Here is a 27,225-nt window from a genome sequence, read left to right on the forward strand (position 1 = left end):
AATTCCTCAAAACATCATTCTTCCCAAACGATAACCTTAAAGTTAGATCTATGCATTTATTTGCATGTGCATATAACATCCCCAGAAGGATGCACAAGCAACTAAAAGCACTCTTTGCCTCCAGGGAGGGAAACTGTGCTAGTGGGACAGGCACAGGGAGTAAGACTTTTCACAGCAACATTTTTTGAATTTTGAGCCATGAAGATAGATTGCTTTCTTTTGACTTAAATTTGAACTAATATAAATAGTTATATGTAAATATACTCTCATACATATATATTTACATATAAATATATACACAATAGCTCTATGCCTAGAACTATTTTTCATATGAATAATATCATTATACAATTAAAGGCAACCTACGGGTGGACAGTGAGAATATCTTTACAAACGATGAATCAGTGGCTACAGAAAAGCCATTGACAGAGCTAAGGTGCCTGAGCCCTTTCCTGGGGGTCTGATGTCGGTCAGTGCTGACAGTGCCTGCTCACTGCCCCCCGGGGCTCCGTTCAAATCAGTGTCATAGGACAAGCAGATCTTCAAAAGGACAGTGCCACTTTTCTTGCTGGGAAAATAAAAACAGTAAAAAAATTAAAATAATGTTTTATTGGGCATCTTGCTGTACCTTTGATTATATCACTTTGGGTTTCAAAAATGAAAATCTGTGGTTTTGTCTATCATAAAAGTAACGTTGTTTCATTGTTTTAAAAAGTTGTGCAACAGAGATAAATAGATGAAATGGCAGTGAGAAATATCCTCTTTCAGGGAAAACTATGCATGCTCTGGCATATTTTCTTTTTTGCATAATTTAATTTTGCAGTTCACAGTTGATTGATTGTATTGTATTTTTTTAATAGTGTGGTCATTGAGGCTAATTTTGAGTGAGGACAATCCCTTTTGGCGTAAAACACAAGTTTTAAGAGATGTGGCTAGGCCCTGGCTGGTGTAGCTCAGTGGATTGAGCGCGGGCCTGCGAACCACACGATCGTGGTTCGATTCCCAGTCAGGGCACGTGCCTAGGTTGCAGGCCAGTTCCCGGCAGGGGACACACCAGAGGCAACCATGCATTGATATTTCTCTCTCTCCTTCCTTTCCCCTGTAAAAATAAATAAATATAATCTTTTAAAAAAGAGAGAGATATGGCTAGAAACAAAGGGTTGTAAATCAGACACCATCATTCTAGACCTAGTTGGGAGCTTTGTGCTATTATCTCAGCATAATTCAAAAATTGCCCTTTATGAAAATTCATTTGGCTCTCTGTGGACAGTTTCTGCTATCTGGCGATGAAAATATTGATAGCCCCACTAACAACAACTACAATAGCCAACACTTACATAGTCATTACCATGTTCAGGGACTGTTCTAATTACTCAACATAAATTAACTCAGTCGATATTCATAAAACCTTATTATTATTAGTGGTATCACACACATCATCAGAAGAAGCAGTGTGATGTCAACTGTTTCAGATGTCCTCCAAATCTGAGGGAAGTTTTTAGTCGAGAGCTGGTTGTTCTCTATAAACTTAAACATCTGATCCAGAAGAGTCTGGGGTGTTGTTCGGGAAATCCACACAGCACAACACCTGAATTACATCTATTGCTCCAATTTCACCTGAACTTGACAGAGCACATGCAGACTATACCCACACCTGCATATACTCCTGAGAACTCAGCCCTCCAAAACCAAATTTTTGTAGTTGAGGACACTATACTTTGGTTTTATTTTCTTTTTTCACATGGCTAATGTTTTCTCATGGCTATTTTACTTATTTCTAAATCATGTTTTATTGTTATTCTATTACAGTTGCCCCAATTTTTCCCCCTTCGCCCTCTTCTGTCCATCCCACCCCCCACTCCCACAGTCAGTTCCCACACTGTTCTCCTTGTCCGTGGGTCCCATACATGTCCTTAGTCTAGTTCTTTCCCCTTCTTTCCACCATTATCCCCCACCCACCTCTTCTCTGGTCCCCTTCAATCTGTTCCATGTTTCAATGCTTGTGATTCTATTTTGTTCCTTAGTTTATTTTGCTCATTAGATTCCTCTTATAGGTGAAATCATATGGTATCTGTCTTTCACCGACTGGCTTATTTCACTTAGCATTATGCTCTCCAGTTCTGTCCATGTCACAGAAATGTAGGAGTTTTTTCTTTCTGCTACATAGTGTTCCATTGTGTAAATGTACCACAGTTTTTTGATCCACTCATTTACTGATGGGCACCTAAGGGGCTTCCAGCACTTGGCTATTGTAATTTGTGCTGCTAGGGACATAGGCAAGCATAAGTTCTTTTGAATTGATGATTCAGGATTCTTAGGATATATTTCCAGCAGCAGAATTGCTGGGTCAAAAGGCAGATCCATTTTCAGATTTTTAAGGAAATTCCACATGGTTTTCCACATGGCTGCACCAGTCTGTATTCCCACTAACAGTGTACTAGGGTTCCCTTTTCTCCACAGCCTCACCAGCACTTATATATTGATTTATTGATGATAGCCATTCCAGCAGGTGTGAGGTGATATCTCATTTTGGTTTTAATTTGCATGTCTTTGATGACTAGTGATATTGAGCATCCTTTCATATGTCTCTGGGCCCTCTCTATGTCCTCCTTGGAGAATTGCCTGTGTGGGTCCTTTCCCCATTTTTTAATTGGATTGTTTATCTTCCTGGTGTTGAGTCATATGAGTTCTTTATATATTTTGGAGATCAAACCCTTGTCCAATGTATCATTGGCAAATATGTTCTCCCATATGGTCACTTCCTTTTTCATTTTGCTGATGGTTTCTTTAGCCATGCAGAAGCTTTTTAGTTTGATGTAGTCCCATTCGTTTATTTGTCCCTTCATTTCCCTTGCCCTAGGAGATTTATTGGCAAAAATATTGCTACGTAGGATGTCTGAAATTTTCCTGCCTAAGCTTTCCTCTAGTGGTGTCATGGCTTATATTTAAGTCTTTTATCCATTTTGAGTTTATTCTTGTGTATGGTGTAAGTTGGTGATCTAGTTTCATTCGTTTTTTGCATGGACCAGTCCAGTTGTCCCAACACCATTTACTGAATAAACTGTTTTCACTCCATTGTATGCTCATTCCCCCCTTTGTTAAATATTAATTGACCATAGAGACTTGGGTTTATTTCTGGGCTCTCCATTGTGTTACATTGACCTATGTGTCTGTTCTTATAGACGTAGCAGACTATTCTGGTTACAGTGTCTTTGTAATACAGTTTGATACCAGGAATTGTGATCCCCCTACTTTTTTCTTCTTCCTCAAGATTGCTGAGGCTGTTCGGGGTCTTTTTTTGTTTCCATGTAAATTTTTTGAATATTTATTCTACATCTGTGAAATATGCCATTGGTATTTTAATAGGAATTGTGTTGAATCTATAGATTGCTTTGGGTAGTATGGACATTTTAATGATGTTAATTCTTCCAACCCACAAACACAGTATATACTTCCATTTATTTGTATCTTCCTTAATTTCTTTCTTCAGTGTTCTATAGTTTTCTGAGTACAGGTCTTTTACCTTCTTGGTTAAATTTATTCCCAGGGACTTATTTTTCTTGTTGCTATAGCAAATGTGATTTTTTTCCTAGTTTCTCTTTCTGATATTTCATTGTTGGTGTACAAAAATGACTTCCATTTCTGAATATTAACTTTGTATCCCACTGCTTTGCCAAATTCACTTATTAGGTTGAGTAGTTTTTTGGTGGAGACTGTAGGGTTCTCTGTGTACACTATCATGTATCTGCAAACAATAACAGTTTTACTTCTTCCTTTCCAATTTGGATGTTTTTTATTCCTTTTTGTGTCTGATTGCTGTGACTAGAACTTCCACAAGTTGAATAAGAGTGGTGAGAGCAGACATCCTTGTCTTATTCCTAATCTTAGCAGGAAAGCTTTTAGATTTTTTCCCATTGCGTATGATGTTAGTGGTAAATTTCTTGTATATGGTTTTTATTATGTTGAGGTATGTTCCCTCTATTCACACTTTTATGAGTGTTTTTATCATAAATGGGTGCTGGATTTCATTAAATGCTTTTTAAGCATGTATTAATATGATTGTGTGATTTTTATCCTTCATTTAGTTTATGTGATATATTTTGCTTACTGGTTTGATAATATTATATCATCTTTGCATCTCTGGGATACATCTGAATTGTTCATGGTGTATGATCTTTTTAATGTATTTCTGAATCTGGATTGCTAATATTTTGTTGAAGATTCTAGCATTTATGTTCCCCACAGATATTGGCCTGTAGTTTTCTTTCTTTGTTATGTCCTTACCTGGTTTTGGAATTAGGATGATACTAGTATCATAAAAAGAGTTTAGCCTTCCCTCTTCTTGAAATTTTGGAATAGTTTGAGAAGGATAGGAGTTAGTTCTTGGTTAAATATTTGATAAAATTCATTTGTGAAGCCATCTGGTCCAGGTCTTTTGTGAGCTGGGAGTTTTTTTTTATTACTACTTCAATTTCACTAATTGTTACTGGTCCAGTCAGGCTTTCTGCTGCTTCTTGACTCAGTTTTGGAAGATTGTTTCTAGAAATTTGTCCATTTTGTTGAGGTTGTCCAATTTCTTGGCATATAGTTGCTCATAGCAATTTCTTACAATCCTTTGTATTTCTGTGGTTTGGGTTGTGACTTATCTTTTGTTTCTGGCTTTATTTAGTTGGGTCTTCTCTCTATTTTTCTTGATGAGTCTGGTTAAAGGTTTGTCAATTTTGTTTACCTCTTCAAGGAACCAGCTCCTGTATTTATTGATCCTTTGAATTGTTCTCACAGTCTCTATGTCATTTAATTATGCCCTGATCTTGATTATATCCTTCCTTCTACTCACTCTGGGCTTTGTTTGTGGTTGTTCCTCTAGTTCTTGTAGATACAGGGTTAGGTTGTGTTTTTTGTGGTTTTTTTTGAGATTTTTCTATCTTCTTTAGGTAGGCCTGTATTGCTATGAACTTCCCTCTCAGGACTTTCTTTGTTCTGTCCCATAGATAGGTTTTGGGTTTTTATGTGTATTTTCATTTGTTTCCAGATAATTTTTATTACCTCCTTGATCTTATTGTTGACCCATTCATTATTTCATAACATGTTATTCAGTCTTCATGTATTTGAATGTTTTTGAGTTTTTTCCTTGAGGTTGATTTCTAGTTTCAATCCATTCTGATCTTGAATTTATTGAAGCTTGTTTTGTGTCCCTCCATGTGATCTATCTTTGAAAATGTTCCATGTATATTTTGCTTCTTTGGGGGTGACAGTTTCTGTATATATCAGTTAAGTCCACTGTATCTAGGGCGTCATTCAGTGTCACAATATCCTTGTGGATTCTTTGTTTGGAAGATCTGCCCATTGACGACAGTGGGTGTTAAAATCCCACATGATAACTGTGTTGTTATCAGTATCTTTCTTGAAGTCGTCCAAGATTTTCTTTATATATTTAGGTGCTCCTATGCTGGGTGCATATATGTTTACAAGGGTTATCTCCTCCTGTTGGAGTATTCCCTTAGGTATTATGTAGTGACCTTCTTTGTCCCTTTTTATGCCTTTTGTTTTGAAGTCTATTTTGTCTGATATAAATATTGCTACCCCAGCTTTCTTTTTGTGTCCATTGGCTTAGACTATTTTTTCCATCCCTTCATTTTCAACCTGTGAAGACTTTTGTTCTAAGGTGGGTCTCTTATAGATAGTACATATGTAGGTAGTGTTTTCTTATCCATTCAGGTACCCTATGTCTTTTGATTAGAGCATTTAATCCACTCACATTTAAGGTTATTATTGCTAGGTACTTATTCATTGCCATTTTTCCCCCATACCTGTGCTTCTCTCTCTCTCCTCCTCCTCCTTTTTATAACAATCCCTTTAGCATCTCTTGCAGTGGTGGCTTGGTGGAGATGTATACTTTTAGCCTTCTTTTGTCTGGGAAGCTCTTTATTTTGCCTCCCATTTTAAATGAGAGTCTTGCTGGATAGAGTAGTTTTGGTTGTAGGTCCTTCCTTTTCATTAACCAGAATATTTCATGCCACTCCCTGTGGATTTGTGGCGTTTCTGATGAGAAATCAGCTGATAGCCTTATTGGAGCTCCCTTGTATGTTACTAGCTGCTTTTCCCTTGCTGCCTGGACGATTCTCTCTTTTTCTTTAAAATCTGCTATTTTTAATTATGATGTGTCCTGGAGTAGGCCTCTTTGAGTTCATCCTGATTGGGACCATCTGTACTTCTTGAACTTATGTGACTTTTCCCCTCACCAAGTCAGGTAAGTTTTCTGTCATTATTTTTTCAAACAGGTTTTCTCTCCCTTGCTCCTTTTCTCCTCTTTCTGATATTCCTGTGATGCAAATGTTGTTATGCTTCATGTTGTCCTGAAGCTCCCTTAAACTTTCCTTGTTCTTTCTTAGTCTTTTTTCATTGCGTTGTTCTGACTGGGTATTTCTCTCTACCTTGTCTTCCATCTCACTGATTTGGTCCTTTGCTTCATCTGGCCTGCTTTTAATTCCTTCTAGTATATTTTTCATTTCAGATATTGTATTCTTCATTTCTTCCTGGTTCTTATTCATAGTTTCTATGTCCTATTTCATGCTTCTGTAATTCCCACTAAGTTCCTTGTAGTTCCCACAAAGTTCATTGTAGTTCTCATTGAGAGTTTCTTAAACATCCTTTTTACCATTATTTTCAAGCAGTCTGTTAGACTACTTGCCTCGATTTCATTTATCTCTTTTTCTGAGGATTCCTTCTTTCCTTTCTGTTGGAGGTTATTTCTTTGTCTCCCCATTTTAGGTGGCTCTTTTTAATTGTTTCAGTGTCTCAAGTTGTTCTGCTTTGCCTTCCTGGCTTCATGGAGTGGACTTCTCTAGTAGCAGTTCTGTGGAACTCAGTGGTGCAGTCCCTTTGATCTCCTGATGTGGATGCTCTAAGATTCCCTTTTATTCAGTTATGTGGGTTCTCTTGCTGTACCTGGGCTTTGATTATTGATGGCTCATTCGTCCCTGGGTTCTCCCCTCCAGCTGGCTGACTGGGAGTCACAACCCAGGCCATGTCTTTTATGCACATCTGAAGATAATTCAAAGCTGGCAGGCATATCAGATACACTTAAGAACAAAACTGAGACTCAAAATTAGTTCAGAAGGGCTGGAATACGGGGCTGTTGTGGTGAGAGTGAGGGGGAGCTGCTGCTGAGGTTCTTCCCTTTCCTGCCAAGAAGAAGGTTTCAGGGCTGGGAGGAGAAGGAGGAACAGGGGAAGGAGCAGGATGAGAAGGGATAGGAGACACAGCAGCAGCAAAGGCACTGGGGTTAGGAGGAGGAGCAGGAAGAAGAGGAGAGGGAAGGAGGCTGCCTCTGTGGCAGCCGCTGAAGATGTTCTGGCATGAGGCAGGGATGGGTGCATGGAGTGTGGGCTCCCGTGTGCCCCGTGGCCCAGGGACACATGTGCATCTTGAATGGAATCATCTCAATGAAGAACTCATAGGATGTAAAAAGCATCAAAAAACACAATCACAATATGTGGAAATTATGCAATCAGGTAATCAGTAAGACCATCAAATAAAGATTAATTTATTTTTCACATTGATGAGTCTTAATTGTGTTCACGAATTGCTTTTACAGAGGACTTTTTAAGGAAGATCACATTTCAGGATTCCATATAATGGAGAACCCCTCTTTTCCTGACACTTTGCCTGGAAATGCTGCTGAGCATGTGGGCCACAGCCACCACCAGGAACCCCCAAGTGTGTGCACGGGTATATGAGATCTTTTTGGCAGTGCAGTCACTCACTGCTCCCGGCACCCCCATAAGTCTCACAGCTATTTTAAATGAGATTGTTAGTGATGTTTTCTTTTAACTTCAATCACACATAGGTGCTTTCTATCCAGAATCATCCTTATAGGGCACACAATAGACATACACTGTCTATTTGTGTATATGTGTTTGAAGACCATTAATAACTTCCCATGATTAGGCAACATGATGGTATTTTTTAAAAGATTTTATTTATCTATCTCTAGAGGGGAAGGGAAGGAGAGAGGGAGAGAAATATCAATATATGGTTGCCTCTTGTGCATCTCCTGCCGGGAACTGGCCTGCAACCCAGGCATGTGCCCTGACTGGGAATCAAACCATGATCCGCTGGTTCGCAGGCCCACGCTCAATCCACTGAGCTACACCAGCCAGGGCAACACGATGGTATTTGCTTATACAGTTCCTCCTTGAATTTTCAATTTTTCATATTAAAATCAGTGGGCAAAGGAAATCTTTTTCTTGGTGTTCTGCTCCTTTTATTGTTGTTTTGGAATTTAGGCCCTGGGCCTAGCCATCATCATCCCTAAGCTATTTTTTTTTTTAGTTTTGATCTCTGTTTACCAAAAACTAACATTTCATCTAGAGTTACACAGAAATTGATAACAAAGTTCTTTCAACAATACATACTTGCTTAAAATTCAAGCTTATTGTTTAGCAAAACATTGTCAGAAAGCATCTGTGCTAGTATATGCAATGATATGTCAGAAACTGAAAGAGGAAATAAATCTTCAAATGATTGGAAAGTAAATTCCTTTCAAGTTTCCACTCAAGTACTTTGTAAATTTGATACAAGGGAAGTAACCCCTAGTTATTTCTAGGCACTCACATTCCTTCAGGGGTTTAGTGATGTCTTGGAACCACTAGCCTGGCATCCTACCTCAAGGAAGGTATTAAAACAAACCTAAAGAGGAACAAAGAATAATAGGACAATGGAACAAAGCAGAAGAAAGAGTGCTAGACAGCTCTGACTCTGCCCCAGTCAGTAGCCCTCAAATTCTATTACTGCTTCTCTGATTAAATTAAGATGCAGTAAGTATTGAGTACTTATTTAACACTTTGTCTATCCTGGCAAGAGTAAGAGACATTCCATTTAGAGGAACAACTATTCAAAATCTTCTGCTGATGCTGCAGCTACTATTTGGAATAAAGAGCAGAGTAATCAAATAGATGGAGGTGATTTTTCAGAGAATGCAGAAGAAAATATCACATGCTAGGTGCAGTGGTACTGTCCTAACAAACCGCTTTCATAATCTTGCTTTAGCATAGACCACTAATCAAGGCAAATGGAAGTAGTCCAATATAAAGCTAAAAGATTTTAAGGAAATAAATTCAATGGTGCATTCAGTAATTGATAATAGCTACCATTTGTCAAGCACTTCCTAATCCTCATGGAAACCTTAAACGATAGGATGAAAATTATCCCTATTTTACAATTAAGAAAACAGAGACTCAGAGATGTCAAGTGATCCACCTCAGGTCATACAAGTACCAAAGTTACGGAGCCAGGGTTCTAAAAGCAGGCTTGAGCCCCTGTGTTCCCACTTCACCATGTTTCCTCCATCCACGCCTACGGCAATCATGAAGAAAGTTGACATTACTTGGTCCTTCATGGATAAAATTTGGGCTCTTTACCTCCACACTTCCTCCTCTCCACTCCCTCTCATTTTCCATCTATACTACACACAAAGCAGGGTAATCTTCCTACAGCACTGTTTGATGAAGCACCTGCCCTCCCTAAAAAATACAAAAATAAATTAAACACTTTCAACATTCATCATCAACTATCCAATGAAGTCCAAGTTATTTAGATTGTAGTTAGTGGCCCTTCATGACCTCGTTTCAATCAGCTGTACTTTCTGCTGACCCTACACATGGCTTGAAACTCCACACAACCTGGACCTTTCACCACATCCTGATCGTGCTTTTTTTTTTTTGGCAGGGCTGGAAGGGGGGGCCTAGTTACTTGCTGCACCATTTATTTTACAGGAATGCCTTTCTTTCCTCCACCTCCATTTCCACTGTTTAAATTTTTAAACATCCAATTCAAATACTGCCTACTTCGTATTATCTCTTCTTATCAGTTGGGCACAAAGGACCCCTTTCTCCTCCATTCTAATAGCACTTAGGTTCTGCCACATAAACCATCTCAATGCAGTGAGCTTTTTGGTAGATATTCCTCACTTTGCCCACAAACTTGTAGACTCTATGAAAGTAGGGAATGTATCCTACACATTTTTACATCCCTCATCTCCTCTAGAAGAGTCCCATGCATATAGTAAGCTCTCACAAAAAATTAAGTGAATAACTGAAAGAATGAATAAATGAAACTGAGGTTGACTTAGTGACAATTACAACTTCAAATATAGCATGAACCTCCTTGAAAAGTCAAATTAAACTCAAAAAGCACCTGTACATTTCTACTTCTCTGTATTAGTAATGTAAAGATCTCTTTTATGTTCAGTCATGGGCTTGAGTAAAATATGAATGTATGGATAAGTTTTCATGATAAATTAGACTTAAGCATACAACTTTTCCTTGTTTTAAAGTCTTTTATTTATTCATTTAAATAATATGTAAGGAATGCCTACTATGTACAAGATCCAGCAAATGCTGAAGAAACAGGGTGACCAAGGCAGACAAGGCCACTATCTTAAAGTCCAATTGGAAAGAGAGGCAATAATCAAGCAAGCATATAGAATAATAAATTATATCATAGAAACTGTTATGCTAATAAAAGAGAGCATCATGAGAGGGAATGCTTTAGGTTGGCTGGGTTGGGGAAGGCTTGAAGAGGTAACAGCAGGTTTAAATGAGCCAGCCATGCAGACAGCAGTGCAGAAAACGCTCTGTGAAAACAGCAGGTTCAAAATCTCTTGGGGGCTCAAACACAGAAGAGATTGGTGAAGATGTAGGTCAACAAGCATAGGAGAGAGTGGTGGGAGATGAGGTGTGGAGAAGAGGCAGCAGCAGATCTTGCAGGGTTCGTTAGGTCCAGGAAGAAATTCAGTTCATATTCAAACAGCAATCAACGCTACCAAGGAATCATAAGCCAGGATGCCACATCATCAAACTATGGTTTGTGGAGTCCGTTCCTACTGCTAAATGGAGAGTAGATTGAAGAGGAACTGACGATGGCTTGCATTAGGGAGAATGCACTGAAGACAGAGAAGTAAATGAATATGTGAAACATTGTAGCAGGTAGAACTGAGTGGACTGGATATTAGATGTAAGAGTTGAAAGAACAAGAAAAATCAAGAATGAATCCTAAGTTTTGGCTAGGATTTGGTGTCATTTCCTAAGATGAAGACACTTGCAGAGGACCAAGTTTGAATATAAAAAAACACTTTTTTATTTTGGGGAAAGACACAGTACACTGTTTTGTGTAAGTCTGAGATGACCAGAGTAAGTCTGAGATGTCTTTTAGAATTCTGATAAGCAACTAACATCACAAAAATGTTAGCATGTCACTGAACACCTACATTTTTTCAACTCACTTTTTCTGTGGCCAGTATACCAGATCGTGCTTCCCAAAGAGGGTGTTGGCAACATCTCTCACTCCCACAGCTTGTTTCCAATGTTACCTTGCCACTCTCCGTGAAGAGGTAAAGTCTAATTCTCCTCTCCATGAACTTGGATGGGTTTAAAACATCTTTGGCCAGTAGAACACAGCAAAAGTGAACCTGTGTGGCTTCCAAGGCTGGGTGGTAAAAGATGATACAGATATCACTTTGTTTGCTGGACCAGTCATACTTGGAGCCTTGAGCTGCCATGTAAGAAACCCAGTTGTCTCAAGGTTGACATGCTTGGCTCCAAGCCAAGCCACCTGGAGCGGCCACATGGAAAAGCCACCTATAAACAGTGTGGTTAGCAATTCTACTCTCCAGGGCTTCCCAACACAGGCACCAGATAGTAAGTGTAGGGGCATCCAGGTGATTTCAGCCCCAGCCATCACACACCCGCAGCCCTCAATCTTCTCAGCTGAGATGCTAGACAATATGGAGCAGATACAAGCTATCTTGCTTGTCCTGACCCCAGAATCCATGCGTATAATAAAGTGGTTATTGTAAGCTACTAAATATTGGGGTAGTTCATTAAGCAGCAATAGTAACCTCATCAGCCAGTTAATCAAACATTTAGAAAATAAATACATATAATCCTATGATTATGTTACCTGTACAACTTAATGCTACATTCTACAGCAGCATGCAGTCCCCAAACAAGATTCGTAAACTAAACATCATTTTACTTCCTCAAATGAAGGTTGAATAATCATGTTACTGGTAACTGTGAGACATAAAATAAATCCAAAATTCTGACATAAATTTGGCACTGAATTCTTTTACATAAAGTTAAGTTTGATAGGAAAGTACATTCAAGATTGATAAAAGCTAGCAAGGGAAGCTACACTTTAAAGCCCTTACACACACTTCAAGTCTCATGATGCCCCCAACATTCCATAGCAGTTTTGCTACAGATACCTTTAAGTTCACATAAGTGGGGCTACAAATAGAATAGACTGCTTATGAGTAGAATTCCTAGGTATGACACATGGTTAGAGAATTGGGACATGAAATTGTTTTGTTTTCAGAAAAAAATCCTCTGCATTTTTTTTTCTTGTCTTACCACTCAATATTTTCTCTTCATCTTTCTTTCATGAAGTGTAAATTAGGAGAACTTGGCCTTGGATATTAAGATATTTCTCTAAAAACAATGATTTGAGAGCTATTGTCACTCACAATAAACAATATTAAATTTGGAAAGTAACTTACTTTCTTAGGAATTAGTACCTGCTATACTATAAGTGAATAAAGCCTCTACAACAATGAGAAATATTTAGTCATTGTTCACTCCTACGTATGAGTGACTTCAGCAAGTGCTAATAATAAATTAAGCCCCTGGAAAAGAGCAGTTATTTTCGCAACTGCCTCCTGCTTCTGACAGTGCTGGTCTTTGATCATATATTACTCCTCAGGGAGCCAATAGTTTTTGGTTACCCTTGCAGGTTCAAAGTCAATAAAAATGTTTAGTCTTTTATTGGTGAAATAAACTGAACTCAAGATTCTTCACTCTCCTTCTGCCTCCACTAGTATGCCCTATGGATAATACCAATATACCAATATTTGGAGTGTTAAATTTCCAGAAGCCAATAAAAATAGTAACTACATGTGCTTACAAAAAAATTTTTTCATTTCTTTCGAAAGAAATAAACTATCACACTCAGTATTTAGAAGCTTAAAATCTGGCAGCTGTACAGAAATTTTTATTTTGGGACTTACAGAGTTATGTTATTATTTTGATGATGTACTGTAAGAACTTCAAAACAATTTTTTTTGTTTTCTAAAGAGTTTGTATTTAGAAGCTGGTTCTTTTATGAATATATACTCCATAAGAAATAGGATAAGAAATTAGTTTAAACCAGTATCACCAAACTTTTTCTGCAAAAAAAAAAATACAGTTAGTAAATGTTTTCTGCTTTCCCAAATATTCTTTCTTAACTACACAATTCTGTGATAGTTGTGAGAAAACAGCACTAGGAAATATGCAAATGAATGGATGTGGCAGATTTGTCCACAGAGGCCCACACTTTGCCAACCAATCCCTGGTTGAAACTAAACGCAGCCTGCATTTAATAAAACATAATGGGTTTACTTATGAAAAGGTTTACCTTTCATGTCTTCTTAATATGTCTTTATAACTCTTGTTTTGTTTTATTGTAGACTATAACATCCCTCTTCACTTACCCAACCTCCCCAGTTGCATTGGGCTGAGATAAGTTAACTATTCTATTACAGCAATGATTGGAATGTTACAAGACTACCCTGGGACACCACTATAGAAAGAGATGAACACAAAGACTATATATAGTCTTATAGAGTTGGAGGGAGGTGCGAAACTACGAGTTCAGATGTCTCACAAAGCCCTCTCTTACCTTGTGTAGACACATCCAAATTAAAACTCATGGCTGATGTGGGGCACACTCCTCAGAGGCACTAATATCCCACACAATGAAGTGGACACACCCATGTCACATAAATTAGACAACCTATTTAAAATTTCCATGACAAAATAAAGCCCACACCCTAACCATTCTCCTTATTAAGTGAAGGAAAATAATACACTAAAATAATAACTTTATAACATATTTAATGGCCTGGCTATCCCTATGGCCAAATGATACTGCTGATGTGATCAGACTGGTGTGAAATTTTTATTTTCTTCCCAGTTTGCATTACCAATCACTTTCTTAAAAAGTCATCTCCCGTCTTCCTGCATGACTACAACATCTAGCTTCCTAATGCCCTAGTTTCCACCAAAGATTCAATCATTACTGATAAGAAACCACAGAACAATTTTAGGAACATTGTTTTGGTGAAAAAGAAAGTTATTGAAAGTAGTTTACAACAAGATCAGGAGCAATAAAGTAGGTAAAAAAACAAATAAAATTGAAATACCAAATAAATTGTTTGTGGAGTGTGTATCTTGTCTTCCCCCCAAATTTTGTCTGCCTGTGGTTATTCTTAAAGAATTATTCTTCTTTTCTGCTGTCTTTTCAAGTTTTAAGACACTTAGATGCAAAATCAAACATAATGGTATAATGTTCTTTCATAGTTATAATCTTCAGTTCTTTCCTAAACTAATCCACTAATCCACATTACCCTGTGCTCTACATCCATTAGTGATTTACCCCTTAGTGAGATCTACAGACTCCATTTAAAAGATAAGGAAGGATCAGAGCAAAGTCAGCAGGGACTAAACTAAGTGTTCTGCAGTTTGGACTTGAACTAAAACCACCAAAATGTGAAATTATCTGATTAAGAAGCACACACTTGAGAGTAATGATATCAAAACGGATGCAACTGTCTTTATCCTTGTCAGAGGATCTGCCCATGGAGATTACACTTTGTAACAACAGGCGAATGCTTTAGAGTCAGACCACTGTGGGTCTGAAGCTTGGTTCTACTACTGATTCCATGGATGACCTTCATTATTATGGTGATGGAGGGCTGTCAGTGCTGCTGGTGGTAGAGGTTAAGGTATTGATGGTAGTTTGGTAACCATACAAAGGAAAGATGCAATTACAGTACTAAAATTATTTTAAATAACTTTCAGTTCACCCAACATATGGAATGCCTCAATCTATTCAATATATTGTATCTTCAATTGGGTGAGTAATAATATTATCTCTTCCAAATGATGTTGATTGAATTAGCGTAATAGCTTGGCTTGGAAATAAGCAATAGAATAGTCTTCATTATTGAATTCATCTTATTTCCTATGAAACTGCAAACCTCAGTGTAATCCTACAAACAATTAGTTGATCGGGGTGAGAGTATGGTCAGAATTATATAAGGGAGGAACAGATCCATATCTATACCTTTTTAAAAAATCATCACCCAAGGATATGTTTATTGATTTTAGAAAGAAGAGAAGGGGCACAGAGATAGAGCGAGATGTGAGAGAGTGACATTGATCGGTTGACTCCCGTATGCACCCTGACTGGAGATGGAAACTGCAGCCTAAGTTTGTGCCCTGACAGGGATGGAACCCACACCTTTTGGTGTACAGGGACAATGCTACAGCCAGTGAGCCACCCGGCCAGAGCTTGAGCCTATACCTTTTATTCCTTTCTTAAACTCTGAAAACAGAATTAAATAATCCATGAGAATAGACACTATTCTCACCCACTGTATCACATTATCTTTTCTTTATCTCTTAAAAAGTCTTTAAATAAAGTTACCCTAGCATACAGGTTAGACCTGGGGCCTATGTCTTTTATCACCTGTCATGCTCTTACTCTGTTTTGCAGTATTTGTCCATTCACCAATTTATGAAGTTTACTACGTATCAAACACCATGCTCAGTAGTGGGAATAAACAATAGTTCACAAGACCTGATACAGTCCCTGTCCTCGTGGAGCTTATTGTAGAGTTCCTTCAGGAGATAAACATTAAATAAATACATAAGTAGGCAATCTATAATTACAAATAAGATTGGAGGGCAGTCACAACTGAACGAGAATAGATGAAGATCTGCCCTATTGAAACCTGGTGAGCCTTCATGTCCCCACCAAAGGGGATGGTAGCTGGAGACGACGTTCCTACCTCCGCATTCCCTGCACTGACATCATCCCCTCAGCAACACCCAACAATGGGATGGGAATGACGACGCTTGGGTGGGGCAGTAAGTGTTCCTGTAGAATGTGTGAATAAAATAATCATTGTCACATGATACCTTTCTCACTCTATAACACTGTACTTGCCTTTAGGGTGATCACACTAATTATTTAACGTGCACTGAGAAGTTTATTTGCATTGTGGAGAAGAGCTCAGAGTGATGTCTTGATCAAAACTCAATGGCTCCCTCATGATGTCATCTTTGCCACCGAAACAGTCAGAAAGTCTCTCCTCCTACCCCTTGATCGACACATTCCCCCTCGGGCACAGAATTTTAACCAGTGCTGAGGAAATAAGGTTTCTCCTCAATTTTATGCATTCTTAAGGTTTTTATATTTATCTGGAGGGTAAATATTTCTTGTTGAAGGTATATTACTTCTCCAAAATGTATGTCTTTCTTCAGTACAATGAAAGCCTCATTTGTAACATCTACAGATCATATAAAAAGAGTGTGTGACAGTAAAAAAAAAATCAATGTAAACCCCATTTTTTTAATTATCAAGATTTTTTTTGTTTTCTCTCCAAAATATGTTAAAGAGATATATTTCTGTGCTGGCTGGTGTAGCTCAGTGGATTGAGTGCAGGCCTGCGAGCCAGACAGGTTTGATTCCCAGTCAGGGCACATACCTGGGTTGCAGGCCAGTTCCCAGCAGGGGACACACGACAGGCAACCATACATTGATGTTTCTCTCCTTCTCTCCTTCCCTTCCCCTCTAGAGATAAATAAATAAATCTTTTAAAAAAGATATATTTCCTACATACAAACACTGTTTGGCTAGCCTGCAGATATTTTTATCAAATCATCTTCATTGATGATTCTTCATCTTCATTCTAAAGACCAAGGTTGTTCTTTTTTCATAGCTTCCTCCTTCTTTTCTAAGCTCCTACCCTTGACATCATCCTTCACCATGCTATCTTCCATCTTGAACTACCCCCTCAACTTCATGATAATATATTCCCTTTCCCTTTGCCCACATTCCTCCTGCATTTCTGGTTTCCTCTCCTCATTATTTAAGCTCGTTTCTGAATGTTCCTTTGCTTCCTACTAAATTGCTATAGAAATAGAAGAATTACAATTTTATCAAGTATCCAAAAATGCCATTGAGCAAAATTTGACATTTGTAATGGCTGTCCCTTTGTCCTTGAGGGAGAACAAAAAGTCTAGAGTTAACACCTGGACTTATGTATAAGATAAAACAATAGGGGATGTGTTTAATTCCTTCTAGACAGGGATCAAGAAAGAGGAGGTATCGGGTTGTGGTTAAGACTGTTAGCTCCAGAATTAAACTGCATGGGCTTAAATCCTGACACATTCATTGACTACTTGTGTGACCTTCATCAGCGTTACCCAACTTCCCTAAGGCTTAGTTTCTACCTTAGTGAAAAGTAGCTACTTCATCAAGCTGTGGTGAAAAGTATATGAACGCAGTGCACATGGAGTGCTTACAAGGTCCCATACATAGGAAATATTCGTTAGATGTTACTATTATCACAATTAAGTCCAATGACAGAAATCTACATCTTTCTTTTTTGAATCTCAGTGCTATAGAAAATGCAAGCCAAATGCATTGGAAAACTATCCAGATTTTCAGATATGTTTGTTGGTCTTCATTTAGCAAAATGGAAGAGTCTTGCATATACTTTCATTATACAGACACAGACGCATAACTATACACAGATGCACACATATAAATATACACACATTTGGTATCTATCTTCTTTTATAATTAACATTACATCATTTTTTAAAATATTTTTTATTGATTATACCATTACAGTTGTTCTATTCCCCCCCTTCATTCCCCTCCACCCACAAACTCCCTCCCTCACCATTCTCCCCTCCTTAGTTTATTATAACCACGTGTCTCAAGTTCTTTAGATTTTATATTTCCCATACTATTCTTGCCCTCCCCCTATCAATTTTCTAGCTATTGTCTATGCTATTTTCTGTACCTTCTCCCCCCTTCTCCTCCTCCCACTCCCCTGTTGCTAACCCTCCATGTGTTCTTCATTTCTATGGTTCCACTCCTGATCTAGCTGTCCTCTTGGTTTGCTTTTGTTTTAGGTGTGGTTGTTAATAACTGTGAGTTTGCTGTCCTTTCACTGTCCATATTTTTCATCTTCTTTTTCTTAGATAAGTCCCTTTAGCATTTCATATAATAAGGGCTTGGTGATGATGAACTCCTTGAACTTGACCTTATCTGAGAAGCACTTTATCTGTGCTTCCATTCTAAATGAAAGCTTTGCTGGATAAAGCAATCTTGGCTGTAGGTCTTTGGATTTCATGACTTGGAATACTTCTTTCCAGCCCCTTCTTGCCTGTAAGGTCTTTTTTGAGAAATCCACTGACAGTCTGATGGGAACTCCTTTGTAGGTGACTGTCCCCTTATCTCTTGCTGCTTCAAGGATTCTCTCCTTCATTTTAATCTTGGCTAATGTAATTATGATGTGCCTTGGTGTGTTCCTTCTTGGGTCCAACTTCTTTGGGACTCTGAGCTTCCTGGATTTCCAACTTCTTTGGCACTCTCTGAGCTTCCTGGATTTCCTGGAAGTCTATTTCCTTTGCCAGACTGGGGAAGTTCTCCTTTATTATTTGTTCAAATATGTTTTCCACTCGTGACTGTTTCTTTCCCCCTTCTGGTACCCCTATAATTTGGATGTTGGAACGTTTAAAGAAAGATGTCCTGGAGGTTCCTAAGCCTCTCCTCATTTTTTTGAATTCTCATTTCTTCATTCCTTTCTGGTGGGATGTTTCGTTCTTCCTTCTGGTCCATTCCATTGATTTGAGTCCCAGTTTCCTTTCCATCACTATTGATTTCCTGTTCATCTCCCTTCATTTCAAGTAGTTTAGCCTTCATATGTTCCTCTAACTTGTGACTATAATCTATCAGTTCTGTCAGCATCCTGATAAACAGTGCCTTGAACTGTGCATCTGATAGGCTGGCAATCTCTCAGTCACTTAGAGTTATCGGCTCTGGGACTTTGAGTTCTTCTTGCGCCATCTTTTGGGCTGTTCGTGCCTGTTACATAGTAGGATCAGAGCCCTAGGTGTTCACCAGAGCAGGGCAACTCAGTCGCTGGGTTGTGACATTGTATGTGGGGGTGGGGTCAAAGGGGAGCAATGGCGTCCCGTCTGCCACCTCCTGCCACTGATGCCACCATCACCAGGGCCCGTGCATTTCGTCCCACTGCATGCGAGTGTGCCACTGCCGTCAGCTCTCCACCACTGGGTTCGCCCCCTGGGGCCTGCATGGTCCATCTCACTGTGCACGAATGTGCGACAGCGGTCAATCTGCCCCACACCCTGACTGGGTCCGGGCTACTTGCTCGCCTAGGTCTGGGGATCTTTCCTGCCCCACCCTACTCGCTGCTGGCTCCGCCCCTCTTACTGTCCTGGTGGAACGGTTCGTTGTTATAGGACTTCCGTGTAATTCAATTTTCTGTTCTTTGGCTGTGTCTTTGTTCTCCAAACCTTGGTTGTATTCAAACTTGGTTGTGGAAGAAGGCACAGTGTTTCCACCTATGCCTCCATCTTGGCAGAAGTCCTATGATTAACATTACATTGTTGTATTTAGTTTTATTTTGTTGTTATTTTATTAGATACGTATTTTTAATAAGCTACATATGAGGTACTATTAAATCTACCCAGGTATTTCCAAGGTAAAAAGACTGGACTAGTAAGATCTGCCGGGTGAAAATAATGAAACATGTCACTTCAGGACTCTGTTCTCGCATTCACATCAGCTCCCCCTTTGGATAGCTGCTATCTGAAAAGCACACACCAACTGATTCATCCCTTGTTGCCTCCCCTCACACTTACCCATGCTCTCCTTCTGCCCTGACCCTGGACACCATGGGTGGCAGAAACACATGGAGCCCCACAGAATGCCCCAAGCCAGGCCTGCAGAGGAACCAGAATCTATACTGACAAAAGAAGTGCCTGCCAACACCAAATACCCCTCTCAAAGGCAGCCACTCCCTTTTCAGCACGTTGTTACAAGGCTAGAGGGACTTAGAAGTTTGATGTTAGAAGGAGAGGTACCCTGCCTTTCCAAGTAAGGAAAATACAACATCCCTTAAATTTTGGTGTACTTAAAACCTCAATTCAGCATGTAAAATCTGAACCTTGCCTTTGAGAACTATCTCAGGTTTTGAGCCCTGGCCAAGTAGCTCAGTTGGGTAGAGAGTTGTCCGGATAGGCAGAGGTGGCAGGTTGGATTTTCGGTCGGGCATATACAAGAATCAACCAATGAGTGCATAAGTAACTGGAATAACAAATTAATGTTTCACACACACCCCTTTCTTCTCTCTCTAAAAATCAGCAAATTAAAAAAAGAGAAAAGGAACCATCCCCAGTTTTGAAAAAGCTTTGAGTAAGTGGGAGCAGAGAAGCAGTGGTGTTGATCAGTCTAGTTAGCTAATAAAACTAAACTGTTTTTTTAGGCACAGTAGTTGGTTTCTTTGCCAGTGTAAGCAGAGAATTGGATTCATTGTATTTAGACATGCCCTTTCATTCAGGTCACAGTTGTACATTCATAAATCTCTTTACCCTACTTAGTATCTATGCAGATGTCATGTGGCTACATGTTTATATTACTCATTCCTAAAAAAAGAGACACATTGAGTCAAGGATGTGTTTACCTGGCATTCCCATTTTAATTGGGTTTCCCCCCCATAAACCTAGGTTATTGTGTATAGTTTCTTCCTCTGACAAACACCATAGTTACCAAGGAAAAGAACTTCTCCTGAAGTCCATTTTCATCATTTGATAGTGTGAAAACAGGACTTAAATCTGAAAATTTGACATTACATCAGGTAGGTACTGGTTTCTCTAGGTATAGGGTTTCTTAGTTGGTCTTATTTCCCTCTTCCCACCACTGCCATCCCCAGCAAGCAAGGGAGCTAGTCTCCATTTCCCCACTTTCCCTTCTGGAGCCTGCTCAATAAAGGCTCTTACAGGGGTCATGTAATATCCCAAAGTCAGCCTTCCAGTCTAGATGGAGCCACAGGTTAACATGACTCACCTTCTTGCACAACCACAGAAAAATAACAGCTAAACTACAGAACAGCCATCACTCAGAACTATCAGGAAATCGAGCTGTATGGAAGTGCAACAACTAAGGAATAAAGAAACCACATTCATCCAGACAGGTAGGAAGGACAGAAGGGCAAAAGGGTGGAGATGCAGATATACAGAATGGGCTGGTCCCAAACCCATGTAGGGTAGATGTAAAACGGGGAAACATCTTGGGATATTTCCCAAACCCACACCATTCCACCCAGCCCAGGGTTCCCATGCCAGGGACTTATCTAAGGCCCCATAACTTCTGGCTGTAAAAACCAGTGGAGGTTGGGTTGCCAGAAGAAACTGCAGCATTCTCAACCATCTCCTCTCAGAGGGCCCTGAACACAGACTTACTCAGACTCACTCCTCTGGGCTCCAGCACCGTGGCAGCACCTTGAAAAGTACCAGTGGTGTACAGGGAGGAACTGAAGTGTCTGGCGTCAGGGTAAGAGCTGGGGGACAGCTTCCTCTCAGACAGAACTGCAGATAGTGGCCATTGTTCCTTTTCTGAGCCCTCACCCACACAGAGCCACAGAGCCACAGAGTCACAGTGCAGCAGCACCATATCTGAATCTCCATCAGTCTGGCTCACACTGTTTGCCCTCTAACCTGGATTATTACCTAAGGCTCTGCCCATCCAACTTATGGTCCCATCCAAGCTGTTAGCAGTGGCTTTTCCATATGAAGGACTGGATTAGGTGAAGGCTTCAGACCCTTCTACATCCACTCACACAAGCAATAGCAGAGCCCAACCCTGTACCTCTTGCAGAGTGGCACCAGGCCCAGGACCAGCATCAGCCACCTACAGATCACTTTATAGCTGACACCAAGGGGTCCCAGACAGAACACAGATGGTAGCTGACCATGGCCTGTACCACCCAGGAAACCCCATATTGTGCACACCCAGCAGACAGTTATAGACCATGTCAGAGTGTCACCAGCCAACCACCACAAGCCACAGAGAAAGTGGGAGGTGGTCAGTGGTCACAGTCAGTCCTACCAGCTCTCTGACCTGAGTAAATCCTTCCCATTGATCTGCTGAGAGCAATCAAGACTTCACTACAAGAGGAGGAAGTACTCAGCCCACAGGGAAGGTGCAAGAGGAAGTTCTCACCCTCTATCTAGCTTGGGGGGTAGGGGAGGCTGTGCCACTGGACACCTGCTACATTAGGGCCAAACCACCAAGACACAGAGTATAAGCAGCTGTACCTAATACATAGAAACAAACACAGGGAGGCTGCCAAAGTGAGGAGACAAAGAAATAACACCCAAATCAAAGAACAGAACAAAACTCCAGAAAGAGAGCTAAACAAAATGGAGATAAGCAATCTGTCAGATGCCAAGTTCAAAACACTGGCTATAAGGATGCTCAAGGAACTCAGTAGGTACTTCAACAGCAAAAAAATGACCCAGTCAGAAATGAAGGAGACACTGACTGAAATAAAGAACCATTTACAGGGAATCAACAGCAGAGTGGATGAAGCCGAGAACCAAATCAATGATTTGGAACATAAGGAAGCAAAGATATCCAATCAGCACAGAAGAAGAAAAAATAATCCAAAAAATCAAGGATAGCATAAGGAGTCTCTGGGACAACTTCAAGCATTTTTACATTCACATCATAGCAGTGACAGAAAAAGAGAAAGAACAAGAAATTAGAGATCTATTTTTAAAAATAGTAAAAGAAAACTTCCCTAATTTGGTGAAGGAAATAGACATTCAAGTCCAGGAAGCACAGAGAGTTCCAAACAAGGTGGACACAAACAGACTCACAACAAGACACATCGTAACTGAAATGCCAAAGGTGAAAGAAAAAGAGAGAACCTTAAAAGTTGCAAGAGAAAAGCAGTTAATTACCTACAAAGGAGTTCCCATAAAGTTGTCAGCTGATTTTTCAAAAAAGACCTTGCCGGCTAAAAGGGATTGGCAAGAAGCATTCAAAGTGATGAAAAGCAAAGAGCCTACAACTTAGATTTCTCTATCCAGCAAAGCTATCACATAGAATCAAAAGGAAGATGAAGTGCTTCCCAGACAAGATAAAACTAAAGGAGTTCTTCATCACCAAACCATTATTATATAAAATGTTAAAGGGACTTATTTAAGAATAAGAAGAGGACCAAAACTATGAACATTAAAATGGCAACAAATACGTAACCCTCAACAATTTAATATAAGTAAACAAACAGAACAGAAACAAAATCACAAATTTAACCTATGGCCCTACCACCCTGAATGCACCTGAGCTCGTCAGAATCAGAGATGTGGGAAACATTGGGATGGTGGTCATTGGGGAGACAGGTCTAGAGGAACAGTTAAAGGTAAAGGGATTAAGAAATACAAGTTCACAGTTACGGAATAGGCAGGTGGATGTTAAGGGCAAGTTCAGGAAATGGAGTTGCCAAAGAACTTACGCACATGACCCATGGACAAGATCAAAGAGGGGTGATCACTAAAGGAATCAGGAAGGGCTAGGTGGTGAAGGGCAGAGGAGGGAAAATTGGGACAACTGTAACAGCATGATCAATTAAAAACAGGCAGGTGCAAAAGGCAAACCAAGATGCACATAATCCAAGATTCGGTCTCTGAATAATCAAAAATCAGTTGCAACTTGTATACTGACAATGTAATTAGAACATCACATTTCATTTCAAATTTCCTAATTTCAGAGCTTTGAATTTATATATTACATTTCATAATATATGCAAAAACAGTATACACCATGTCATTAAAATATTGCCTATGCGAATTTTTTGTCCTTTTGGTATAGGCAGAATGTAGAAAATTCAAAAATCCACACTTAACAACCTTGATTCTGATACTATTGATTTCTAATGACGTGGTATCATTATATTCACTGATGTATTTGGATTCTCATTAGTGTCTGATAATTCATATCATTACTCCCATTTCATTTTTTAATAGTGTTTTAGCCATATACACAATCTTCAACTTTGCTTTAAGAATTCTTACACATATCAGCCCTAGCTGCTGTAGCTCAGTGGATTGAGCGTGGGCCTGCGAACCACACGATCGCAGTTCCATTCCCAGTCAGGGCACATGCCTGGGTTGCAGGCCAGTTCCCAGCAGGGGACGCATGAGAGGCAACCATACACTGATATTTCTCTCCTTCTCTCCTTCCCTTCCCCTCTAAAGATAAGTAAACAAAATCCTTTTTTAAAAAAAGAATTCTTACACATATCAGTTGAACTTTACAAGTGTGGTTTATAGACCTTCCCTGATTGTAGGTTGAAGTGGTATATTTACATCTACAGATTAAATAATAAATAACAATTCATGAGTAATGTAGCCACAATTACGCTATTTAGACAAATGCTGGGTAAGAATGGTCTCCTTTCTCAAATATGAAGGATTTTCTTTGTGACATGCCATTCTAAATCTCAATTTAGAATAACTAATAAAAATGATCATACATTACTTTGCAAAACTAAAAACTGCTAAGCATGAGCCGAATAAGTACTGTTAATTTAAGCTGTTAAGGGTTTGCAGCCAAAAGGAAATGCCGCCTCAGCATTGCTAAAACGAGGCCAAACACTCCTGCTGACAAAATGCAAAACACCCATTGGAGATTACTAGTGGTAGCAAAGATGGCTTCCCAATAAAATAAGGCTCTTATTGTTTCAAGAGCTGTCATTTCCCTTTGAATACAATATTTTTTTCTTTTTATTTTTTTTAGAGGGTGAGAAACATCGATGAGTGGTTGCCTCTTGCATGTCCCCAACTGGGGACCCGGCCTGCAACCCAGGCAATGTGCCCTGACTGGGCATAGAACCAGTGCAGTGACCCTCTGGTTTGTAGGTTGGCACTCAATCCACTGAGCCACACCAGCCAGGGCTCGATACAATATTTTTGTATCAGTCACCTAAGGAATCACATTGTGTACGTGTGGTTGTTTGAACACAAGCCAACTTCTCTCAAGGTATAATTTTATGGTCTTTTTATCAATATGTTTTGTTATGTCAGAGTCAGTTTTGAAGGAAAACCTATCATTTTTTACTTGTAAAAGTTGTGAGCATGGTATGGCCAAAGACCATGAGGACATACCAAAAACATGTCATGGCACCTGAGGTGTGCACATAGCTGCTCACAGAGTGAAAATACATCACAGTAATGAAACTTTCATTAACATTACAGATCAAAAAAGAAAAAAAAAAACCGTCATGTCGTCCAGCTGTGGTAAGGTGTCCAGAATCTTTTCTGAGGTTTGCCAGACTCTCTGACCACTGCATGAGCAGCGCAGGCTCCCAGGAAAGCTGACTCACTGTCCCCCACCACTGCCCTCTGGCAGCACTCTGTGGAATCAGATGGCACAGAATTGGCCTGTGTAGTGCATCATCACGCAGGCAAGTTCAAGACGAGGCTTTATAAGGAAAGAGAGACGGAGATCCTTTCTGTGAGATGTGTGTGTGAAAAGCCAGCAGAGATCATTTTTGTCAGTTCTGCACTGACTGCTCTATACAGAATCATGATGTGCAAAGTTTATGCATGCATATATTACCAAGAAATGTTTCCAATTCCTGTGACAGCAAATGGGCTTTTAAAGAAATCACACAGGCATTTATTCTAACTCATGCACTTAAAGTGCCCCTAATTAATTGTATAATTTTGATGAACTCTTACAGAGAAATATAGAAGGAATATTGTCTTATAACGGAGCTTTCCATTAATTATATCTACTAGCTTCATATTTTTGGACTGCCTTAAAGACAAGACTGGCGGTTCTTTAGTAAGTACTCCTTTCTTTTCTGCAGTCCAAAGTGGAGACACCTTAAGTCGTATCCCATCCAACAGAAACTAGTGTTATTCCCAGATGGAAGCACTACTTCCAATCCTACAAAAGGATTTCTATACAGAATGCAACTTATTTCATACAGAGTTTGTTAGATACCAGAATTAGAAGGATTCAGGAGCATTCATCTCGGCCGGTGGCTTTCAGACTGTTGCAGCCACAGACCCGGATGCACACTCATCCTCATCAAAAATGTCCCAAAACAGTAATTTCCCTCACTTCAGGAAGTGCATTTTGATGGTGTCTATTCTGTTGTCAAATGCTCATCATGACCCACTCTTGCTTTCGTGATGCACTACGTGGGTTGCAACCCAGAGTNTGTTATTCCCAGATGGAAGCACTACTTCCAATCCTACAAAAGGATTTCTATACAGAATGCAACTTATTTCATACAGAGTTTGTTAGATACCAGAATTAGAAGGATTCAGGAGCATTCATCTCGGCCGGTGGCTTTCAGACTGTTGCAGCCACAGACCCGGATGCACACTCATCCTCATCCTCATCGAAAATGTCCCAAAACAGTAATTTCCCTCACTTCAGGAAGTGCATTTTGATGGTTTCTATTCTGTTGTCAAATGCTCATCATGACCCACTCTTGCTTTCGTGATGCACTACGTGGGTTGCAACCCAGAGTTTAAGAAAGTGGCCCTATTCCAGCCATTGGCATTTTTATAGGAATGAAATAAATTATAGATGCAATTCAATTTTTAATGTTAAAAATGATAGCCCAAACAGACTTATCTTAATATTTCCCTAGTACAGATCACCACATTTTCTTCACAACTATAACAAATAATAAAGGAGGAATTATTGACAGCCGCTCTCCCTTTGATTGGCGTACCTTGGCTCTGTCTTCCCTGGTCTTCTTAATCTATAATATGCACCATTATGATTCTTGTCTTCCTGCCTTTGTCATTAATGCCTCTTAGGATTTCTACTTTACCTCAAGCTGTTAGTACTTTCAGTATTCATTACTGTCTTTTTATTGTCCTTGTAAGCAAGTCCAATATACAGTTTCAAAATTATTTTCCAATCCCACTAACTAACTTACCCAGGTATTGTTGACTGTGCTCCGGAGGACTGCGCGCTCCTCTGGTAACTCTTTACTGGGCCGTCTCTTGTCACAGACATCTTCTTGCCTCATTTCTCTAAAACGTGTTTTTAAATTGAAATTTCAGATTTTTTTAGTCACACTGACCACATTTCAAGTGTTCGATCGCCATGTAGAGGGCTTCAAGTGCTGAGCGGCCACTGCATTGGGCAGGGCGGGATGCCCTGGTCCCCCCACACTGACCGATGAAACTAAGTCATGGAGGAGGATCTCAGGCATGGACTTCCAAGCAGCAAAATAATTCCCCCTCAGCACCTGATCACCGCATTAGCTCTTCT

General features: G+C 39.6%; 1 protein-coding gene across 2 annotated transcripts in view; it reads right to left on the minus strand.

Annotated features, from left to right (window-relative positions):
* Positions 1 to 26,982, minus strand: part of SLC4A4 (solute carrier family 4 member 4) — a 365,009-nt gene extending 338,027 nt beyond the window's left edge. For both annotated transcript variants that reach the window (XM_037063447.1, XM_037063446.1), the window contains exon 1: positions 26,888 to 26,982. In XM_037063447.1, the coding sequence (XP_036919342.1) occupies positions 26,888 to 26,967 (80 nt within the window). In that variant the 5' untranslated portion in view covers positions 26,968 to 26,982. The remainder of the gene's footprint in view (positions 1 to 26,887) is intronic.
* Positions 26,983 to 27,225: the final 243 nt, after the last annotated feature.

Source organism: Sturnira hondurensis, unplaced genomic scaffold, assembly GCF_014824575.4.
Source record: "Sturnira hondurensis isolate 20B ecotype Veracruz unplaced genomic scaffold, ASM1482457v3 Scaffold0014584, whole genome shotgun sequence".
Classification (NCBI taxonomy): Eukaryota; Metazoa; Chordata; class Mammalia; order Chiroptera; family Phyllostomidae; genus Sturnira; species Sturnira hondurensis.